This window comes from Vulpes lagopus, chromosome 5, assembly GCF_018345385.1.
Source record: "Vulpes lagopus strain Blue_001 chromosome 5, ASM1834538v1, whole genome shotgun sequence".
In the NCBI taxonomy this organism is placed as follows: Eukaryota; Metazoa; Chordata; class Mammalia; order Carnivora; family Canidae; genus Vulpes; species Vulpes lagopus.
In genome coordinates, this window is record NC_054828.1 from 87,895,109 (window position 1) to 87,914,038 (window position 18,930).

An 18,930-nucleotide genomic window follows, 5' to 3' on the forward strand; every position below is an offset into this window, starting at 1 on the left:
CCTACCTCTATTAACTTCAGAAAACCTGCAAAGTTGCAATGTATTGGCACTTGTGCTGCATTTCCAAGTCATAGCATGGTAAGGGGCTTCTCTCCTCTGTCAACAGTAGATTTATTATTTATTAGCGGTAGGGGGGAAAAAAAACCTGTGTGCTGCAGTTTATTCCTCTTAAATATTCATTTTTAACCAAGAAGCAATCAGCCAAACCTCTAATCAAAAAACTCTCCTTCTTTTACTCAACCAGTTTTTTGTTTTGTTTTGTTTTGTTTTGTTTTTAATTTGAAACCCGATCTTGCTCTCTGTCCTCTTGCCAGCTACAATCTCATTGAAATACATTCCAGCTCTTCCAGACAGGAGAAAGGGGGGAAAAAAGCCAGTCACACTTGAAAAAATAAGACTGGCAAATGACTGCTGGAAATTTGGAAGCTGTGTTCAGGATACAGCTTCAGAGATAAAACAACCCCTTGTGCGACCTCTGATAAAGTAACGACCCCACCCCTACAGACACGCAGTAAAGTGTTAACAATCTTCCTGACAGCGACCAGAAATACAAGCGTGGTTAATATTATCAAGAGATAGAACCAAACACAGTATTTATCTCATGCTTAATTCCCAAGCTGTAGAAACACACACACAAGAGACAGCCTTAAAGATATTTCTCTAGAGTCTGTTTAAGTCCGCGTTATGCATTTATGGATTAGAAAAAAAGAAAAACTACTAAAAGGAAAATGATCTAAAAATATAATAGCAACTATACTGAGTCAACTGGCAAACTCAGAGGCTGCTGCTTTTTGCCTGTTTCCCCGTCTTTTATCAGCTAATGCCACGACTGAGAATAGGAAGCCAAGAGGATCAGCTTTGCAAAGAAGGAAACAAAAGTTCACTTACCCATCCTTTGTCATCCAAAAACGGTTCCCCCCTCTCTCAGCTTTCTTCTTATTTGGTCTCTCGTGCTGAAACCACCACCACCTTCATGACACAGTGCGGCTGTCATTCACACCATTCAGATCCGGCATGTGAGCTAGAAGCCCCATACAAACTTCCCCGGAGAGGACAGGCAAAAAATATATATACATATATGAAAAAAATCAGCATGGGGTGGGATGGGGGGGCAGGGAAAGGAAGCCGTTGGGGGGGAGGGGGAGGGCCTCTAGGCTCTGAGGACCATTGTGTAATTCACCAGAGACCCATCAGCAGTAATTGGCAATCTGTGCAAAAAAGCTACAGCCCATTTCAAAGGTAACCAACTTCTCTGTAAAAAGAGAGGTAAAAAAAAAAAAAAAAAAAAGAAAAGAAAAGAAAAAAAAAAATCTTCAGAATACCTGGCATTCCTTATTGTGCTGGCTTTTGCCATTCCCAGATAAAGCAATTCATCCTCTGGATTTTCAGTTCTTGAAGCAAGTAGGCCTCCTGTGCTGTATGAGACCCCAGTTTAAAAGCTATGCAGGCTAGGTTTATCCATTTAGCTGGTCAGGTTTAAAGTGTTTTGTAGCTGTGCTGAGAGGCAGCCCTTGTCTAATTCAGAAGGCTTTCCAGAGACTGATGATGCTCAGAGCTTGTTGGTGCTAATGCTTGAGTTTGTGATACACTGAGTGCCCTCCGCTGGAGAAAACAGATTGCACATTAAAGACGGGAACAAGTGAGCCTGTCAGTGGTGTGCAGCCTTCCTTCTCTCAGAAAGGGAAATTAAAGGCACAGGATCACTTTTTTTTTTTCTCTACAATAATATGTATATAGTATGAAAAGCTTATGACAAGGATTTCCATTCGGTGACATTAAATATTGAGTAAAATACTGGCTCTCTAAATATTATCCAATTAGCTGTTTTTAAAAGTTGCCTTGGCCCTTTTTTTTCCTGTACATATCACATATTTATTATCTTTCTTTTCAAAAGACAATTTCAGTTTTGTTTTTGTTGCTGTCCCTTTATTTATTTAATTATTTTTAAGCAAACCACATAGAGAAGTAATCATATTTAAGGGAAAAATGTAAATTCCTAACTTTTTGATCATTAAATACATTCTGCAATTTTGCACATCTTATTGAACAGTCTAGATCATTACTTTCTAAAAGTGTGCATTCTTAGTCTTTAAGTACTTATCTTTAATACTATTTTAACCAAATGTGCAGGCATCTAAGAGACATTAAATGTTATGTAGATAAGAGTATCATTTCAGAGTATAATTGACATCCTTAGTGCAGTCACTATATTTTAAAATTATCTACATTAATAATGTAATTTCTTACACAAGTTATTTCTAATGTGCAATTCCAGAAAAGCAAAAGCATATGAGTTCTACATCACTGTTTTGTTTATCTAAAATTTGCAAAATATCCTCAAAATTAGGAAGGATGAAATGATAAAAGATCTGAAGTATGTATTTTAAAAGCCTCTACTTTCCTTCAACTTGTACTGGACTTTGAAAAAAAACTAATGATGCATCACATTCCATTTTGTTTCTCTTCTTTACTTATTTATCAGAATGCTCTGGCAGATAATTTTTGGAACAATCCAAAAGAATGAACCAATGTAATAAACGACTGCTAGATAAGATTATTAACTTAGCAGATGTGAGAAGTTCAAACAAATTTTACTTAAGTATCTAGAATTGCTATGTATCAGTGAAAAATGAATGTTCTTAGAAATATTTCTTGGTTTTAGACTAACAGCAAAAATATTAATCAGGAGAGCTTATCATATAAATAACATAAATAATTTGACTCAGATTTATGAGTAGGCAATATAACAGGCAATTATCTAATATACTAAGGCTTTTCGAGGAACATAAACAGATAATATGTTCCCCAAACATATCCCTTTCCCATTAACTGATACCTGAATTCTATTTTAGAAATGTATATTTTTGGCTTAAGGCTTAACACCTATTGAAATGCAAATGGACATCCAAAGAGGCAATATTATTTGGTTAATGAAAGAGGTATGCCTTTCTAAGGAAACAAACATAAATAATACACATATCATTTGTTCATAGAAGAGTAGTTTTTACATAGAAACAAAAACCCCACCCAAATATTCAATGATACAGGATCAGTTCAGGAAAAATTAATAAATTCATGACTAAAACACATGCTGCCATTAAAATTAAAATGACTTGTATTTGCTGACAGGGAATGATGACCATAAATGTATAGAGTAGAGGCAGAGAACACAGGTCCTGGAGGATGATTAAGAGAGTCTGTTTCTGTAAGTATTTTTATTTGCACGGGGGCAAAATAAAACATAGGGAGCAGATTTTCCTGGGGGATGAATTTTGGATGGATTTCATTTCATCTTTTATGAATTTTTGTCTATTTGTATTTTCTAACTTTTTAAAAATAAGATGAATATGTGGTACATGTGTGTATATATGTGTGTATATATATATATATATATATATATGCGAGTATGTGTAAGTTTTCCTTTGTTTCAATATAAGCCACGAGAACAGCTTTTGATAGTGGACTGGAAAAAATCTCATGATGTTAATTAACCACATTTATGGTGTGATAACCAATTAAAATGCAAGTTTTCTTTGAAATACTAAGATCTAATAGAAGCTATATTCCAAGCAGATACCAAATCATATGCAGATTTTACAAAGGATGTTGTCAAAAATCAATTACACTCTGTGTCTCTTGAAAACACTGGGAGGGCATAAAAGGGCCAAGAGAATTAAGAGTGACAACAGATGTGTGAAAGACATCACTGGAAAGAGTTGTCCTGGAATTACCTACAAGTACACACACACACACACACACACACACACACACACACATACCCTTCAACCAGGGGAAGAGGCAGGGTATGTCCAGACCTCAGCTTAATTGTAATGTGTTAAAAAAATAAGACAAAAGGTCCAGTCCCTATCAAAAGCTGTTCTTGTGGCTTATATAAGTGGTCCAAAATGGAGTCACTTATGCTAAGCCTTATATCACCAAACCATAATTTAACTTAATTACAGTTTTGGCGATTCCCAGAAATGGAATCTTAAACCAGTCAGAAAGGAATCACCTGGTCAGCACTAGTAAGGTAGTATGCCAGATAGACTCCATCATCCCCTGAAGGAAAGTGACCTTGCTACTTTCAGTCTGCATTTGTCTAATATAATTTCTCAGTTCCACTCCCTTCTGTCTATAAGTCTTTCATTTTTATAGCTTGTCAGAGTCCCTTTCTATCTCCTAGATGGAATGCTGCCCTAGTCATGAATCATTCAATAAAGACAATAAGATCTTTAGAATTAACTGAATTGAATTTTTTTGTTTGTTTGATTGTTTTCTTTTTAACAGTTTTTGTGGCAGTGACAGGATCCAAAGGAAAATTGTGTGTTTGGGGGTATAACAAGAAACACAGGCACTGTTACTCATAAATCCTTTAGGTTTTCTGTTCTTGCCATTACCTAGGCCAAAAGGTAAGTTCCTCTCAGTTCTGAGTTCTGCTTTTTTTGCATTGAACTCCTGATCTGATTGGCTTTCTAGTCCAGTACAGGTCAGCTTAAGGTAACAGATAGTTCCACCAGAACCTAAGCCCCTAGCCCTTGGTTCAGTACCCAGATGCCATATTGGTGGTTCAGTCTGCAGTTTTTCATTTGATTGGAATATCCCAGTCTGCAATCTCCATTTGTGGGTCCTTTCCCCATTCTTCAGAACCACATTGGAAATTGCTGGTGGTGCACACAATCCCATCTCTTGTCCAAGTTACTGTTGGCTTCTGTTAATGGGAACACAAGGTAAAGGGTATTGTTAATGGGAATCTTGAATACCAAATCCACAAAATTGGTGAGCATCGGTCAAACACTTAAAAGCTGCACACATCTCCCAACTCTAAGACTCTTATGCTAGGATTAGGTAGCCATAGATTGAGTTAGATTGACACTAGGTCACCTGCCAACCTCAAGAAAATTTCCATGTGATGAGGTACTCTGTAAAAATGCCACACACACACACACAAATGCCACACAATCCTCAACATCTCTAACAGGTATTATTAATTTTGCTCTGAGCGACCCAAGGCTTACCTAAAAGAAATGGGATCCTTACATTCCAAAGATTTAAGAGTGCCACCTTCTGGCACATCTACTTATTTTATATCTAAAAAATGTAGGTCTCAGAAGTCTTAGATATCTACAAAAATGGAAACATCTTACTAATGACAACTTAAAAGTACAATGGCCATTATGAGAAATGTTCCAGTTTGACAAGATTGTTCATATAAGTACACTTGAAAGCAAGAGTCCCCCCCCCCCAAAAAAAAAACAAAACAAAACAGAATGGGATATCAATTTTAATCAGCATTCAGAAGCCTCCAGAAGTTTCCCAAATTCCAAAATAGCTCTGTTGGAATATTTGCCACAAGAGCCTAATAACAGATTAAAAAGATAAAAAGCAGGACTATCAGACTGAGCTAACTCCCACTGCTCCCCTCTGTTCTCCTTTACCTGAGTATTCAATCTACTAATCCTCTGTCTGAATTGTCTTTCCACTTCTGTCTCTGAAGAGACAGTAGGACCATAAACAAAAGCCTACTAAGTTAGTGGCCTTATGGACACCTCCATATGTACTGTTAAAGGAGGGCCCCCATATGGGCCCTTCTCAGGGTTAACAGAACCATGAGGAATTTTCTGGTAAACTGCTACTTTATTTCTTTAAACAGACAAAAAGAAATGTCTCCTTTTGGTTATCTTTGGGAGTGGCTCTGGATCTTAGGAGATAATATCTTCTCCATTGTCTTTGAGGATACCTCTTGAGTTTATAGATCCTTCAATACTGTTGGGAATGTTTATTGTTTGTCCTGTGCTGAAATCGAGGTGGGCTTTTTGCTTGTTTGTTTTTCTGACAAGATATTTCAAAAGATTTTTTAAGTATCTCAGTGGTCAGAAGTTGACCAAATAGAATGCTGATATTCAGAGCCTGATAGGATTTTTTTTTAGATCTCCACCCCTAAAATCAATGTACCCAAAGGGAAAGAAAAACATGTGAAAAACAAAGCTCTAAATCTAGAACACAGGCATCTTATAATTTCATTTTAGTTGAAGATTTTCTCTCCCTGGTGTAAAGAACCAAACTGAAGATAATTTAGTTAGATGGGCAGTTCAACCTCTTGATATCATTCAGGCTACAAGCTGATTCTTTGAAAAATTAAAAATAACTGGTCTTATCTTACAAATGTTTACAAAACTAGAAATGAAGTTCTAGAAATAATTGAAGGTCCACCTATCATTTTAACCAATCCCAAAACCTCACCTATTCATCTCAAAATGAAGGCTTATATTAAAAAATTCTGGCCTTAAGAAACAAAAGTGCTTCTTGGAGGAACTGGCATTCTGTCTATGTGCCTTTGAGATGTAAACACTCTACCCAGTCTTCTCTGGAAATTCTCATCTAGACAATCTCTGCGAAATGCAAACTTAATGGGGAAACTCATTCATAAAGAGAGTAAAAAAGAGGCTATTTGGATATTTGGAATTTAGGCAAATGAAAAAACCATGTCTTTTCCACAAATACTAATAAAAGCTTTAGCCATCTGAGCAGGTAACTTTAACTTCCTTCATCTGCTCGAAACATGATGTGTATCCAATGGCTTTTCCATAAACTAGTGAATTAAAATGGGGTTGGCACTGGCTTTCACTTTCAGAGTCTGTCTGGATAAAAATATGTACAAGTGTTTTCTACGCAAGAGAGGACTGACTATATGAAAGAGAAAACCCGGGAGCGCTCACCATTAAAAGCACTCTCGAACCTAAAAAAAAAAAAAAAAAAAAGAGAGAAAAGAAAAAGAAAAAAGAAAGAGAAAGTGTCAGCTTGAAGCCATTTTAAATCCTAGTGATACCCCAAAAGAAAGTTTTTATAAAAGAGCACTGCCTAAACAGACAAATAAACACAAATCAGAAAATGATCAAGTATGAACAGGTACTAGGTAGATGAAGGGAAAAAATGTGTCTTTCTTGTCAGGGGAAATTTGGTTCATTATTTCTAGTGAGGCTAATTAAGGATCTATCAATGTGACCAATGTGAAAAAGAGAAAGATCTTTTAACATCTGCTAGGCCTAGAGATCAAAAAACCTTTTTAAAATTGTTAGGTCAATCAAGAAGTTCCCTTGGAAGGTCTGAAACAATAGCAATGGTGGGAGGAGGGAAGAAAGAATGAGAGAAATAGACCATACTCTTTTTATTCCTAGGTAACACATGGCTCACCTCCAACTGACGGTCCTACACTGGATCAGGATGACAATGCTTAAGTGTGAGCTTTATATGACTAATGAGGTATTGATTAATATGGTGGTTTTAATATTTCCATTTACTTAAGACTCTATGAACTAAGGATATAATAGGAATTCTTGAATTTTAATTTTTGCAATAATAGCATTTTGCTACACTCAGTATTCATTGACCTCACCTTGATAATGTGAAACTGACCAAGGTAAAGTATTCACACCAAGGAAATCAGTAAAGGCTACAGTTTAAAATGTAACTTCTTATTTTGTTGAGTACCTACACTTAAGAAAGTGATATTAAAAATATTAGCAATACATATTAAAGTTAAAAGTATAATGTTTGTATCTATTGAGTTATAAATAGGTTTTATGTAATTATAAATGGTTATTATATAGATATAAATTATAATATATATAATTTAAAAATATGTAATATTTGAAAACTATTATCTGGGCAAATAAATTACCATGTCACTGACAAGCAATATTCCAACATATGTCTACATGGTTACACTTTAGTCTTACTCAACAATGTAAGCAAAATGTCAGACAGTATACATTTTGGAATAATACTTAGAGGGCAGTTATATACATTTACCAGCAAACCACTGTGCCCAGAGGTCTACATCTGTATTGCTCCAACAGTGAGCTAGTTTGAACATATAAATATGTTATTTCCAATGTAATTCTGGTTTCAAAATAGCTCTATTAGCCCTAGATCCATGTATAGTAACATTCAAGGACTAATAAATATCTCATTGCATGAAGTCACTCTAGTGGAATTTTTTTTTTCTTACTTCTGAATAATTTTCTGTGACCAGAGGACTTGGGCCTCCCTGAGTAGTTTACATAAAGGTCATGTATGCTACCACTGGATAGGTGCTGGGAACAGCTTCTTAAAAAAAAAAAAAAAAAAAAGATATTTGAGATCCTGGCTGACTCAGTAGGTAGAGCATGTGACTCTTGATCTCAGGGTTTTGAGTTCAAGCCCTATGTTGGGCATACAGTTTACTGAAAACAAACAAACAAAAACCATGTGCTGAATGGGGGAGAAAATTGATCTGTGGATTTCTTGCAAAGTATAAAGTCACTACTAAAAAGGTGTTGCCCTACCAGGTCACAGCCCAAATCTAGGTGAGGACTGTGTAACTAATTCTCTCCACCGACTATGAGCAGATTGATGTGTGTCACTTCCAGGTCAAAACGGCCAAAGAAAGGCCAAAGAACCCTTTGTTCCTTTCTTTTTCTTCTAACTAGAACTCAGGACTCTAAAACCTTATTAAAACTACTGGTCTACAGGGGATTATTTATGTTGCAGAATAAATGGGACAAGGGGTAATGATGGATATTGGGAACTAAAAATATACACCATGCAAATAAATACACAAATTAAACATATAAACAAACACAAAAATAAGAAAATAAAACAAATAATAAAATGTAACAACATCCCAGTAACCTTTTGCTCTTGCTCTACCCTGCCATTAGTATGTCATGGTACCTATGATTTCTTTATTCTCAATTTGTAAAGCCCTACATACACTCATTTACCAAATATTCCTAAATATCCTAACTTCAGTCTCAAATGGTAAAAAAGCAAAAGTAATATGTTGTGCCTGCTTACGTCTACACATATATGCATGCACATACACACACAGTGAAAATAGCACATATATGTATGTGCTTAAAAATAATTTACTCATTGAGACACATTTTAATTATGTGCATAATTGAATTTCAACATGAAAAGTAATCTTGAATCCCTTTTTCAAAATGAATGACTTTTTCTCCCCTTTCAATTTACTTATCATGATTTAACATTACTTCATATGTGATAATAAGGATAATTAGTCACTTTTTAAAAATTTAAAGAAAAATAACATTTTATTATATGTGTTCCGTTGAATTTAGGAATCTCAGTGTCCATACTAAAAACCTTTAATCCCAATGTGTATCTTAAGGTAATGTTCATATTATTAATATAGTCACAGCAAAAGTTATATTGAAATATAGATACATAAATATGAGCTCTGTGTCTCATAACCCAATGAACTAACTTATAATTTTTTTACAAAATTGGTAATGTATTATTGTATATTAATAAGTAGATAATGATAATGTAAAACATGAAAAATGGGGATTGGGTTAGATGGGAGTAGATCATTAAACCAATAAAAATAAATATAAGATTTATAGATTATGATACATTTTAATAAATGAAAAAAATAATTTGTTATGAAACAGAATAATGGGATATAACTAGTTTTGGAGAATAGTGAAAGGAATCTTTAAAAATAATATTTTGGGATCCCTGGGTGGCGCAGTGGTTTGGCGCCTGCCTTTGGCCCAGGGCGCGATCCTGGAGACCCAGGATCGAATCCCACATCGGGCTCCCAGTGCATGGAGCCTGCTTCTCCCTCCGCCTGTGTCTCTGCCCCTCTCTCTCTCTCTCTCTGTGACTATCATAAATAAATAAAAAATTTAAAAAAAAATAAATAAATAAAAATAAAAATAATATTTCAATGCATTTTCAAGTAAAATGCTCTATGGTAATTTACTCATTCCACAAATATATAAGTTTGGGAGACTAAAGGAATGAGTAGGAGTGAACTAGGCAAACATGAAGGTCAAAGGGAGAAGAATACATAAAAAACAACAACAAAATAATAGTATGGGAAGAGATGAATGCTTAGTTTGCTTAAATAATTAATGAGAAAAAACAAATAATACAAATGGACTCATAGATGATTAAATAATAGAGTTATCAGACACAGATTTAAAGATAATTGTGGTTACTATCTTTAAATAAATATATCGCAAATTGGGGGTTCAAATTGATAAATGGAGTTTCTAAATAAGAATCAAATCAAAATTATAAGCCTGAAAACAAAATAATTGAGAATAATTTAGATTAATTTTAAATTTAAGTGGAAATTGGGCAGAGCTGAATGGAAAATTGTGTAATGAACTAGATAAAATAGCAGAATGTGAAATTTTAGTTCAAGGACTTTCATTTTACACATGTATTTATATTTTATTTTTACTATCACACATAGTAAAGAATATATTTTACTAAACTGAAAATACTTTTCATAAAGCAATATTACTCCAGTATTTTTTTACTTTATTGAAATTTGCTTAATAATATGCTGACAGTATATTTAACTGATGTCTCAGCATATACAGTTTAAACAACACTAATATGAACAAACAGATATAGTATCTAAAATTAAGCTTACTAGTCTTTTTAAAATTCCACAGATGTTAATATTACTACCATGGATAGAACTCTATGAATGTACAATGACATCATATTGTTTACATAACATGAGCATTTTGCCTGTTGTAGCCAACAGTTGCAACATCAATGGAAATCCTATTACCTAGAGGTAACTACTGGATCAATCATTTATAATTATATGTCTTCAATGTCTGTCATTTTCATAATCTTTGAGGTGACATAAGAAATCACACAAGGAATGATTGACAAATTCTATAAAAGTGCACAACTTTGCTTCAGTGAAGATTTTAAAAAGAAAGTGATAGAAATAGATCACGGCTTTGTATCCATATATTTTAAAATGCTTACAATACTAATGGGGTAACAAGCTATCAGAAATTCAGAAAGTCAGACTGGTAAGCAAAAAATATATATCACTAACTAGGAAAAAATAAAAGTTAAACTACATATTAACTGTATTATCAGATACTACATTTTAAATAATATTGCAAATGTTTTTATGTTTGCTGTCAAACCTACATCTATAGTGGAAATATAAGTTAGAAAATAATTTTGTCATGTACTTAGCATTTTAGCATGTACTCTTTGTCTTGTACAAGAGAATATGTACTTAGCAGTGTGTATCTAGATCCATACAAATTTAACCTAGTGTATCCATTCTAAAGTGTCTAAATAGAATACACAGTCTTTTTTAAAGATTTTATTTATTTATTCATGAAAGACATAGGAAGAGAGAGGCAGAGACACAGGCAGCGGGAGAAGCAGGCTTCATGCAGGGAGCCCGATGTGGGACTTAATCCTGGGACCCTGAGATCATGCTCCAAGCCAAAAGCAGATGCTCAACCGCTGAGTCAACCAGGAGTCCCAAAGAATACATATTCAAACCTATGCAGTGCTCTGTTATTAGACAGATAAGGAAAAAAATAAGCCACAAAATAAACTTCTGAAAACTAGGTTATTTTACTTAAACATGACAAATTAATCTATAAAATATATGTACCTACTAAAATATGAAAATAATCATGAAAAAAGCAAAATAGTATTCCCCTTTTAACTGCAACCATGTAAAATATCTACATTCATACTGAAAAAAGGAGTAACAGAAAAAAATTACTTGATAACATAGAAAAAAAATTTTTGGTAATTTCTCTACGGTTATAATTCACTTTCTGCAATACATAGGAATTGAAGGATAGAAGTCTATACCACAAGAGTGTTACTTTCATCTTGAATTATGACAAACTAATTTCAGGTATCAATCAATTTTCTGACTTTATTACAGAATGATCTGGAATAGTCTATAAATGATTTTAAACTAAATGTCTTTCCTGGCTACATAAAAATTGGACATCTATTACATAAGGCTAATTGGTTAGTAGGTATTTTATTCTCCTTTTTGTGTCTGAGCCATGCTGATAAATCTCTGTACCTTTTACATCTTATGTTTATCTTCTATAAGAAAAAAGAATGGTAAATTAAAATTTTAAGTCTCCCTTAAGTCAATTCATGACTTCACAAATTAGCCTTTATTTCTAAACAAACAAAAAAGTATCTTAAATATATCATAATATAAACTACTTATTTGTAGCCATATAGAGCCCAACTGGGGAAGAAAGACAAAAGACTTAAAAGTTGAGCTTCTATGTAACAGTTTGTAGCACCTTCAGAGTTCGTTTTGCATTTATTCAGGGAAATGAGATATATGTTTTTGTTACAAGGTCCCCAGATGATCCTGAGTCACTCTCATCTAAAGCAGACAGCATAAGGTTAATAGTGAGTGACAACAGCAAATCAACAAAATGGACATGTTTCTGCAGCATGGAGTAGACTCCATTCCATTCAGCAGGAGCATAAGGAACAGGGCAACAGGAACTTAGACACTTATCACTGCAATTCCTACATCCTCTGCGTTCAATGATTAACACATAATTAGAATGCAAAAAAGAACTATCTAGATATTCCCTTGAAATGCATGTCCCATCAGAAATCCTTCTATACTAGAATTACTATTCTCTCATATGATTGTATATACACATACAAACACCTGCTTCCTTCACACAAATACAGGTGACTGATTTATGCATTTTGCTACTTGCTGTAAATTATTGTCCATGACAATATAGCTGCGTATAAATTTTTTTCTAATAGAATATTCTCACATCTTATTTATGATTGGCCATCACAGTAACAACAACAACAATAACAAAACTCCAAAGAAACCTCAGTGTAACTAACAATTAATAGAGGAATTTGAAAGGAACTTAACAGGGATATTGAGAGGAAACTGGCAGGATTCTAGGGTTCTAGTGCTATCTAGATACCAGCTGTGAGTATGAGTTTGGCCTCCTTATTTAAAGATTCAGAACACTGCCTTTTGACATCTGTATATAATCTTAAAAATTAATATATTTAATAAAGGTAATGGCAAAAATGAATAGATATTCATAGGTTGAAACAGGTAGACATGGAAATTCTATAGGCTAACTAAAACATATGTCTGGGGAAACATGACTGAATTTAAATTTAGAGGAAAGCAGTAACACAACCTGTTTAATGGTGCCTAAAGTAATACCCTTCAGAGCTGCCCATTTTGCTTGCCAACACAGTGCTTCCACTCATTAGCTGTGTGCCCCAGCATGAGATACCTAAGCCAGCAGCTCATACCAAGCTTTTACTTGGAAGGACTGACTGTATCAAGAACCAGCTTATAGAAAGTAATACTTCAACTAAATTTGGACTTTATTTCTTTCATCTCCTCTTTGCCTGAAACAATAATATAATTAATCTATCACTGTTTGGAATGTGTTATTTCTGTATTGGCTTATTAAGAGACATTATCCTGAAAACTACTGGCTTGTAAAATATTATTACAAATCATACTTCCTACAGTAAATCTGTCTTAAAATAAATTACTGCCAAAGATTTTTAAAAGTCACAGAAGTAGAAAAAATTCTAAAATTTGTATGGAACCGCGAAAGATCCTGGATAGCCCAAGCAAACTTGAGAAGGAAAAACAAAGCTAGAGATTTCACACTCTCCCATTTCCAACTATACTAAAGAGCTACCATAATCAAAACACTATGGTATTGGTACAAAAACAGACAAACAGATCAGTGGAACAGAACTGAGAGCTCAAAAATAAATTACATATATATATTTATAATTAATCTAAAACAAAGGAGCCAAGAACATACAATGGAGAAAGGACAGCCTCTTCAATAAATGGTGTTTGGAAAACTGGACAGTACATGCCAAAAAATGAAAATAGACCACTATCTCACACCATACACAAAAATTAAATAAAGAGCTGAATGTAGGATGTGAAATCATAAAATTCCTTGAAGCAGTAAATTACTTGGCATCAGTCTTGGCAACGTTTTTATGGATCTGATTCCAAGGTCAAAAAAACAAACAAAACAAAAACAAAAGCATAAATAAACTAATGGGACTATTTCAACTAAAAAGCTTCTATATAGTAAAGGAAAACATTATCAAAGTGAAAAGGCAATCTTCTGAGTGGGAGAGGATATTTGCAAGTTATATATCTGGTATGGGGTTAATATCCAAAATATACAAAGAACTCATACAACTCAACAACAGAAAACTAGCAATCCAATTAAAAAGTGGTCAGAAGACATGGACAAATATTTCTCTAAAGAAAATATAGAGATGGCTACCAGGGACATGAAAAGATGTTCAATATCACTATTTATTAGGTAAATTCAAATAAAAATCACAATGAGATATCACTTAAAACTTGTTAGAATGGCTATTATCAAAAAGACAGGAAATAATCAGTGCTGAAGAAAATGTGGAGGTCACCCTAGTACACTGTTGACGGGATTGTGAATTGGTGCATCCACTGAGGGAAACAAGGTGGAGATTCCTCAAAAAATTAAGAATAGAGGGATCCCTGGGTGGCGCAGCGGTTTGGCGCCTGCCTTTGGCCCAGGGCGCGATCCTGGAGACCCGGGATCGAATCCCACATCGGGCTCCCGGTGCATGGAGCCTGCTTCTCCCTCCGCCTGTGTCTCTGCCCCTCTCTCTCTCTCTCTGTGACTATCATAAATAAATTTAAAAAAATTAAAAAAAAATTAAGAATAGAACTATCATATGACCCAGCTATTTCATTTCTGATTATTTATCCAGGAATTCAGAAACACCACTTTAAAAAGACATATGCAGCCCTGTGTTCACTGCAGCATTATTTATAACAGTCAAGACGTGGAAACAGCCAAAGCATGAAAACAGATGAATGGACAAAGATGTGGCATATTTATACAATGGAATAGTACCACACAATAGTAAATAGTGTGTGTTATTTACTCACAATAAACACAAATTAAGTCCTGCCATCTATAACAACAGGGATGGAACTTGAGGGTATCCTGTCAAGTAAAATAAGTCAGACAGAGAAAGATGAAGACCATATAAATTCACTCATGTATACAACCTAACAAAACAAAACAAATTGAAAAACAAAGTTTAAAAATGCATAGAGAGAACCAACTTGTGGATACCATAGGGAAAGGAGGTGGAGACAGGGCAAAAAGGGTAATGGAAGTCAACTGTATGGTGATGGATGGTAAGGAGACATGTAGTAGTGATCACTTCGGAGTGTATAAAGATGTAGAAGGTGCCATATGCCTGAAACTTAGATAACTAAAACAGAAAGAGAGAGAAGAGACTTTAGAAATTTCAGGAGGTTGTGTTCTTTAATTCAAAGAAAAATGAGGGCAGCCCCAGTGGCTCAGCGATTTAGTACCACCTTCAGCCCAGGCCCTGATCCTGGAGACCCGGGATGGAGTCCGCCATGTCAGGCTCCTTGCATGGAGCCTGCTTCTCCCTCTGCCTGTGTCTCTGCCTTTCTCTCTCTCTCTTTGTCTCTTATTAATAAACAATTAAAATCTTTAAAAAATTCTTTAAAAAAAAAGAAGAAAAATTAAATAGACTTCCCATTCAGATTAAGCAAGTACCTCAGGTTAGCAAAAGAGAGGTTTTTTTCAGAGGGCAAATGGACTGGGAAGACATATGCCCTAAACCTCAATACAAAAGCTGAAACAAAGATGGTTTGTTCCATCCATTTGGATGTGTAATTCTAGGTTTCATCTGAAATGTAGTTGGCAGAGAAAGGATATAGAAGGCCAGCTCTTCATTGTCTGTGATAGGCTACGAAGTCACCTACAACTACCAAAAGGAAACCAACTAACATCTATTTAACAGTTATTTTACTCCAGTGAATACTCTAAACAACCTATTTTTTGTTCCATCATATGCTATTGGTACTGTTAATATTTTCATTTTACAAATGAAGAAACAGTCTTAGGTACAGCTGACACAAGACAAAACCATTATTAGAAGCCATGGGATTGGGACTCCAAAGCCCATGCCTTAGCACCTCTAGGCGGGCCCACTGCAAACTCATGAGACCAGTTGCTCCTGATAGTGTGGGGAAACACAAGCAGGAGCCATAAATCCTCACAGTCCTGGAGGTAGATTCAGTCCTGATCAGATTTGACTTTTACACTAAAGTTATGGATAATGGCTAATCTGCTGAGCTAAATTAACCAATGAACTTACTCTGAGTCAAAGTGTGGGCGCTGTGGGCATCTCTCCTTTGACAATGGGTTTGTAAGGGCTGAGATCTCCAGCAAGGGGACAATGGAGAATACTGAACTGCTTCCAAGAAGGACTGAACACATTTCCAGTTCCTGCAAAAGATGGTATCATTCACACAAAAACTGAACTGAATGACAGGATATCACCTTAGCTGGTGGGCTAAGGTCCACCACACTTTTTCTTTCTTCTTTTTTTTTTTAAGGTTTTTTTTTTTAATTTTTATTTATTTATGATAGTCACAGAGAGAGAGAGAGAGAGAGAGGCAGAGACACAGGCAGAGGGAGAAGCAGGCTCCATTGCACCAGGAGCCCAATGTGGGATTCGATCCCGGGTCTCCAGGATCGCGCCCTGGGCCAAAGGCAGGCGCCAAACCGCTGCGCCACCCAGGGATCCCTTTTAAGGTATTTTTATTTATTCATGAGACACACACAGAGAGAGAGAGAGACAGAGACAGAGACAGAGACAGAGACAGAGACAGAGACGCTGGCAGAGGGAGAAGCAGGCTCTTTGCAGGGAGCCGGATGTGAGACTTGATCCTGGATCCTGGGATCATGCCCTGAGCCAAAGACAGATGCTCAACTGCTGAGCCACCCAGGCGTCCCACACACTTTTGTTTTTACCACACAGCAATTCACCTAAAGGCAAAATTAGAACACTCAGAAGAAATTTTCTTTTTTTTTCTCAAATTCCATTCTCTTTCCAGCCACACATTTTACAAATGCAATTCACTGATTAAAAATTGGATTAGGAAACGTAAGACTACGTTATTCTATGATATACTGTTTACTATTACTTACTTAGCATAATGTTATAAATGGGAGTACAAATAAATATGATACATATTCAATTTCAAAGTATTTTCTCTTTCTAAAGGAAATAAGGCACATATTTTAAAAGACAGATTAAAATTATATTTAACAAGTTACAATAGTTAAAGAAATTAAACAAAGAGGCCATTACACTGAGATGGTACTAATGCCTTAGTAGCCTATGTAGGCAACCCAAAATTCAAGCCAGAATCAATGCATTCTAATCCATAAATATGAAACTTAAGAGCAACCAATCACAAATAGTCAACCAGGCTTTCCCAAATAAGGCATCCTTAAGCTATAGTCCATCAAATAATTCCCTTGTTTTGCTTTCACTATCTTTATAAAACCTCTCCCCTAGCTCTTGTCCATGGAATGTTCCTAACTAATCAATTTTGGTTTGATGCTAATTGATTTGAATTGACGTATGCTCAAAAAGCTCTTAAAAATTTTAATATGCCTCAGTTTATTTTTTAACACAATGCAGGATAAAGGAGTATCATAAAACTACTATAAGTGTAGAATATGAATTTAGTGGATTACTCCTATGGCCCATGCAGCTTTTGAGAGAGAACAAATTTGTAAGTCTGGAAACCATTTGTCTGTTAACAGAAATGTCAGCAAAATTCTTGTAATTCAATTGTTATTAAGCTATATAACAATTCAATTATATCATCATTTTAGGTAAAATTGTGAGTTAATCATGATACAGAGAATATATCTGAGCTCTAATTTGTTAAATTCTTATCTAATATAAACATTGAAGTCATGAGGTTTTTTCATAATATTATTTACATATCAATATAGACATATAATTATGTGACTGGATATTGCACGATCGGGACAACTGGGTAGCTCAGTGGTTGAGTGTTTGCCTTTGGCTCAGGTCATGATTCCAAAGTCCTAAAACTGGGTCCCACACTGGGCTCCCTACAGGGAGACTGCTTCTCCCTCTGCCTATGTCTCTACCTCTCTCTCTGGGTCTCTCATGAATAAATAAAGTCTTTAAAAAAAAACCTCACAAAGAAATTGCACGATGTATATGGAGATACATGTTATTATAACTACAAAAAAGTGGATATTATTTAAATAACTCAGATTATGCATTAAATGCTATTTTCAAAATTCCATAGTAATGAGAAGGTTACTGATTTAGTGCCTTAATAATATAACTCTTTTTAGTGGACAATACAAATGTCTAAAACCTATGCATAAATTTCAAAGTAGAGTTCTTCAATAACAAAGAAACATTATGTTCAATATTTCTATTATGTAATAAAATTGCATATTATCAGTATCAGTTTTTACTTTTTAGTACTTGAACATACATGGCACTATTTCTACTTCCATGATCTATCTAGCAAACTGTTCCTTGGAGAAAATGTTAAAGCTAATGAAGCTTATTTTATTATTGATTTGTGACTCGTGGTTGATTGACTTGTTAACTTAATAAGTGACTTGACTAAATGCAACACTTAAACACTCTTTCTTGAAATAGAGTTCACTAATGATGTCAAAGCTGCTGGAACTACTTTCAAAGCAAATGCTGGGCTCAGTGTGTAAGGGTTTGTTTTTCATGTGGAGACTAATACTTTAGTGCAGGTTTCTCAATGTCAGCACTTCTGGCATTTTGGACTGGATAATTCTTTTTTTCTGAGAGCTGTTCTATTCATTGCAGAATATTCAGCAGCATCACTGGTTTCTATCCATTAGATACCATTAACAACTTCTTATCTAAGTTGTGATGATTGAATATGTCATCAGATATTAACAAAATACATTCCCTTCTCGACTAAGATCCATTTCTCAGTAGAAGAGGAAGGTAAAGGAAATTCAGAGATTACAAATTAAGAGCAGAATTCGAGCACAGGAATTTTTCTAGAAAAGTCTTGAGGCACAGAAAACAATACTTAGTATAAACTAAATAGAATAACTAAAGTCTGGGCAGCTCGGGTAACTCAGCGGTTTAGCACTGCCTTCAGCCCAGGGCCTGATCCTGGAGACCTGAGACTGAGTCCCACATCAGGCTCCCTGCATGAGGCCTGCTTCT

General features: G+C 35.0%; 1 protein-coding gene across 2 annotated transcripts in view; it reads right to left on the reverse strand.

Annotated features, from left to right (window-relative positions):
* The window catches only part of LRRTM4 (leucine rich repeat transmembrane neuronal 4), a 712,850-nt gene extending 711,249 nt beyond the window's left edge, over positions 1 to 1,601 (reverse strand). Inside the window, exons 1-2 of one of the 2 annotated variants that reach the window (XM_041754109.1) lie at positions 1,323 to 1,601; positions 889 to 1,039 (exon numbers count right to left, since the gene is read on the reverse strand). In XM_041754109.1, the coding sequence (XP_041610043.1) occupies positions 889 to 892 (4 nt within the window). In that variant the 5' untranslated portion in view covers positions 893 to 1,039; positions 1,323 to 1,601. Of the gene's footprint in view, positions 1 to 888 lie in introns of both variants that reach the window. The other variant, XM_041754108.1, reaches the window with a different exon arrangement.
* Positions 1,602 to 18,930: the final 17,329 nt, after the last annotated feature.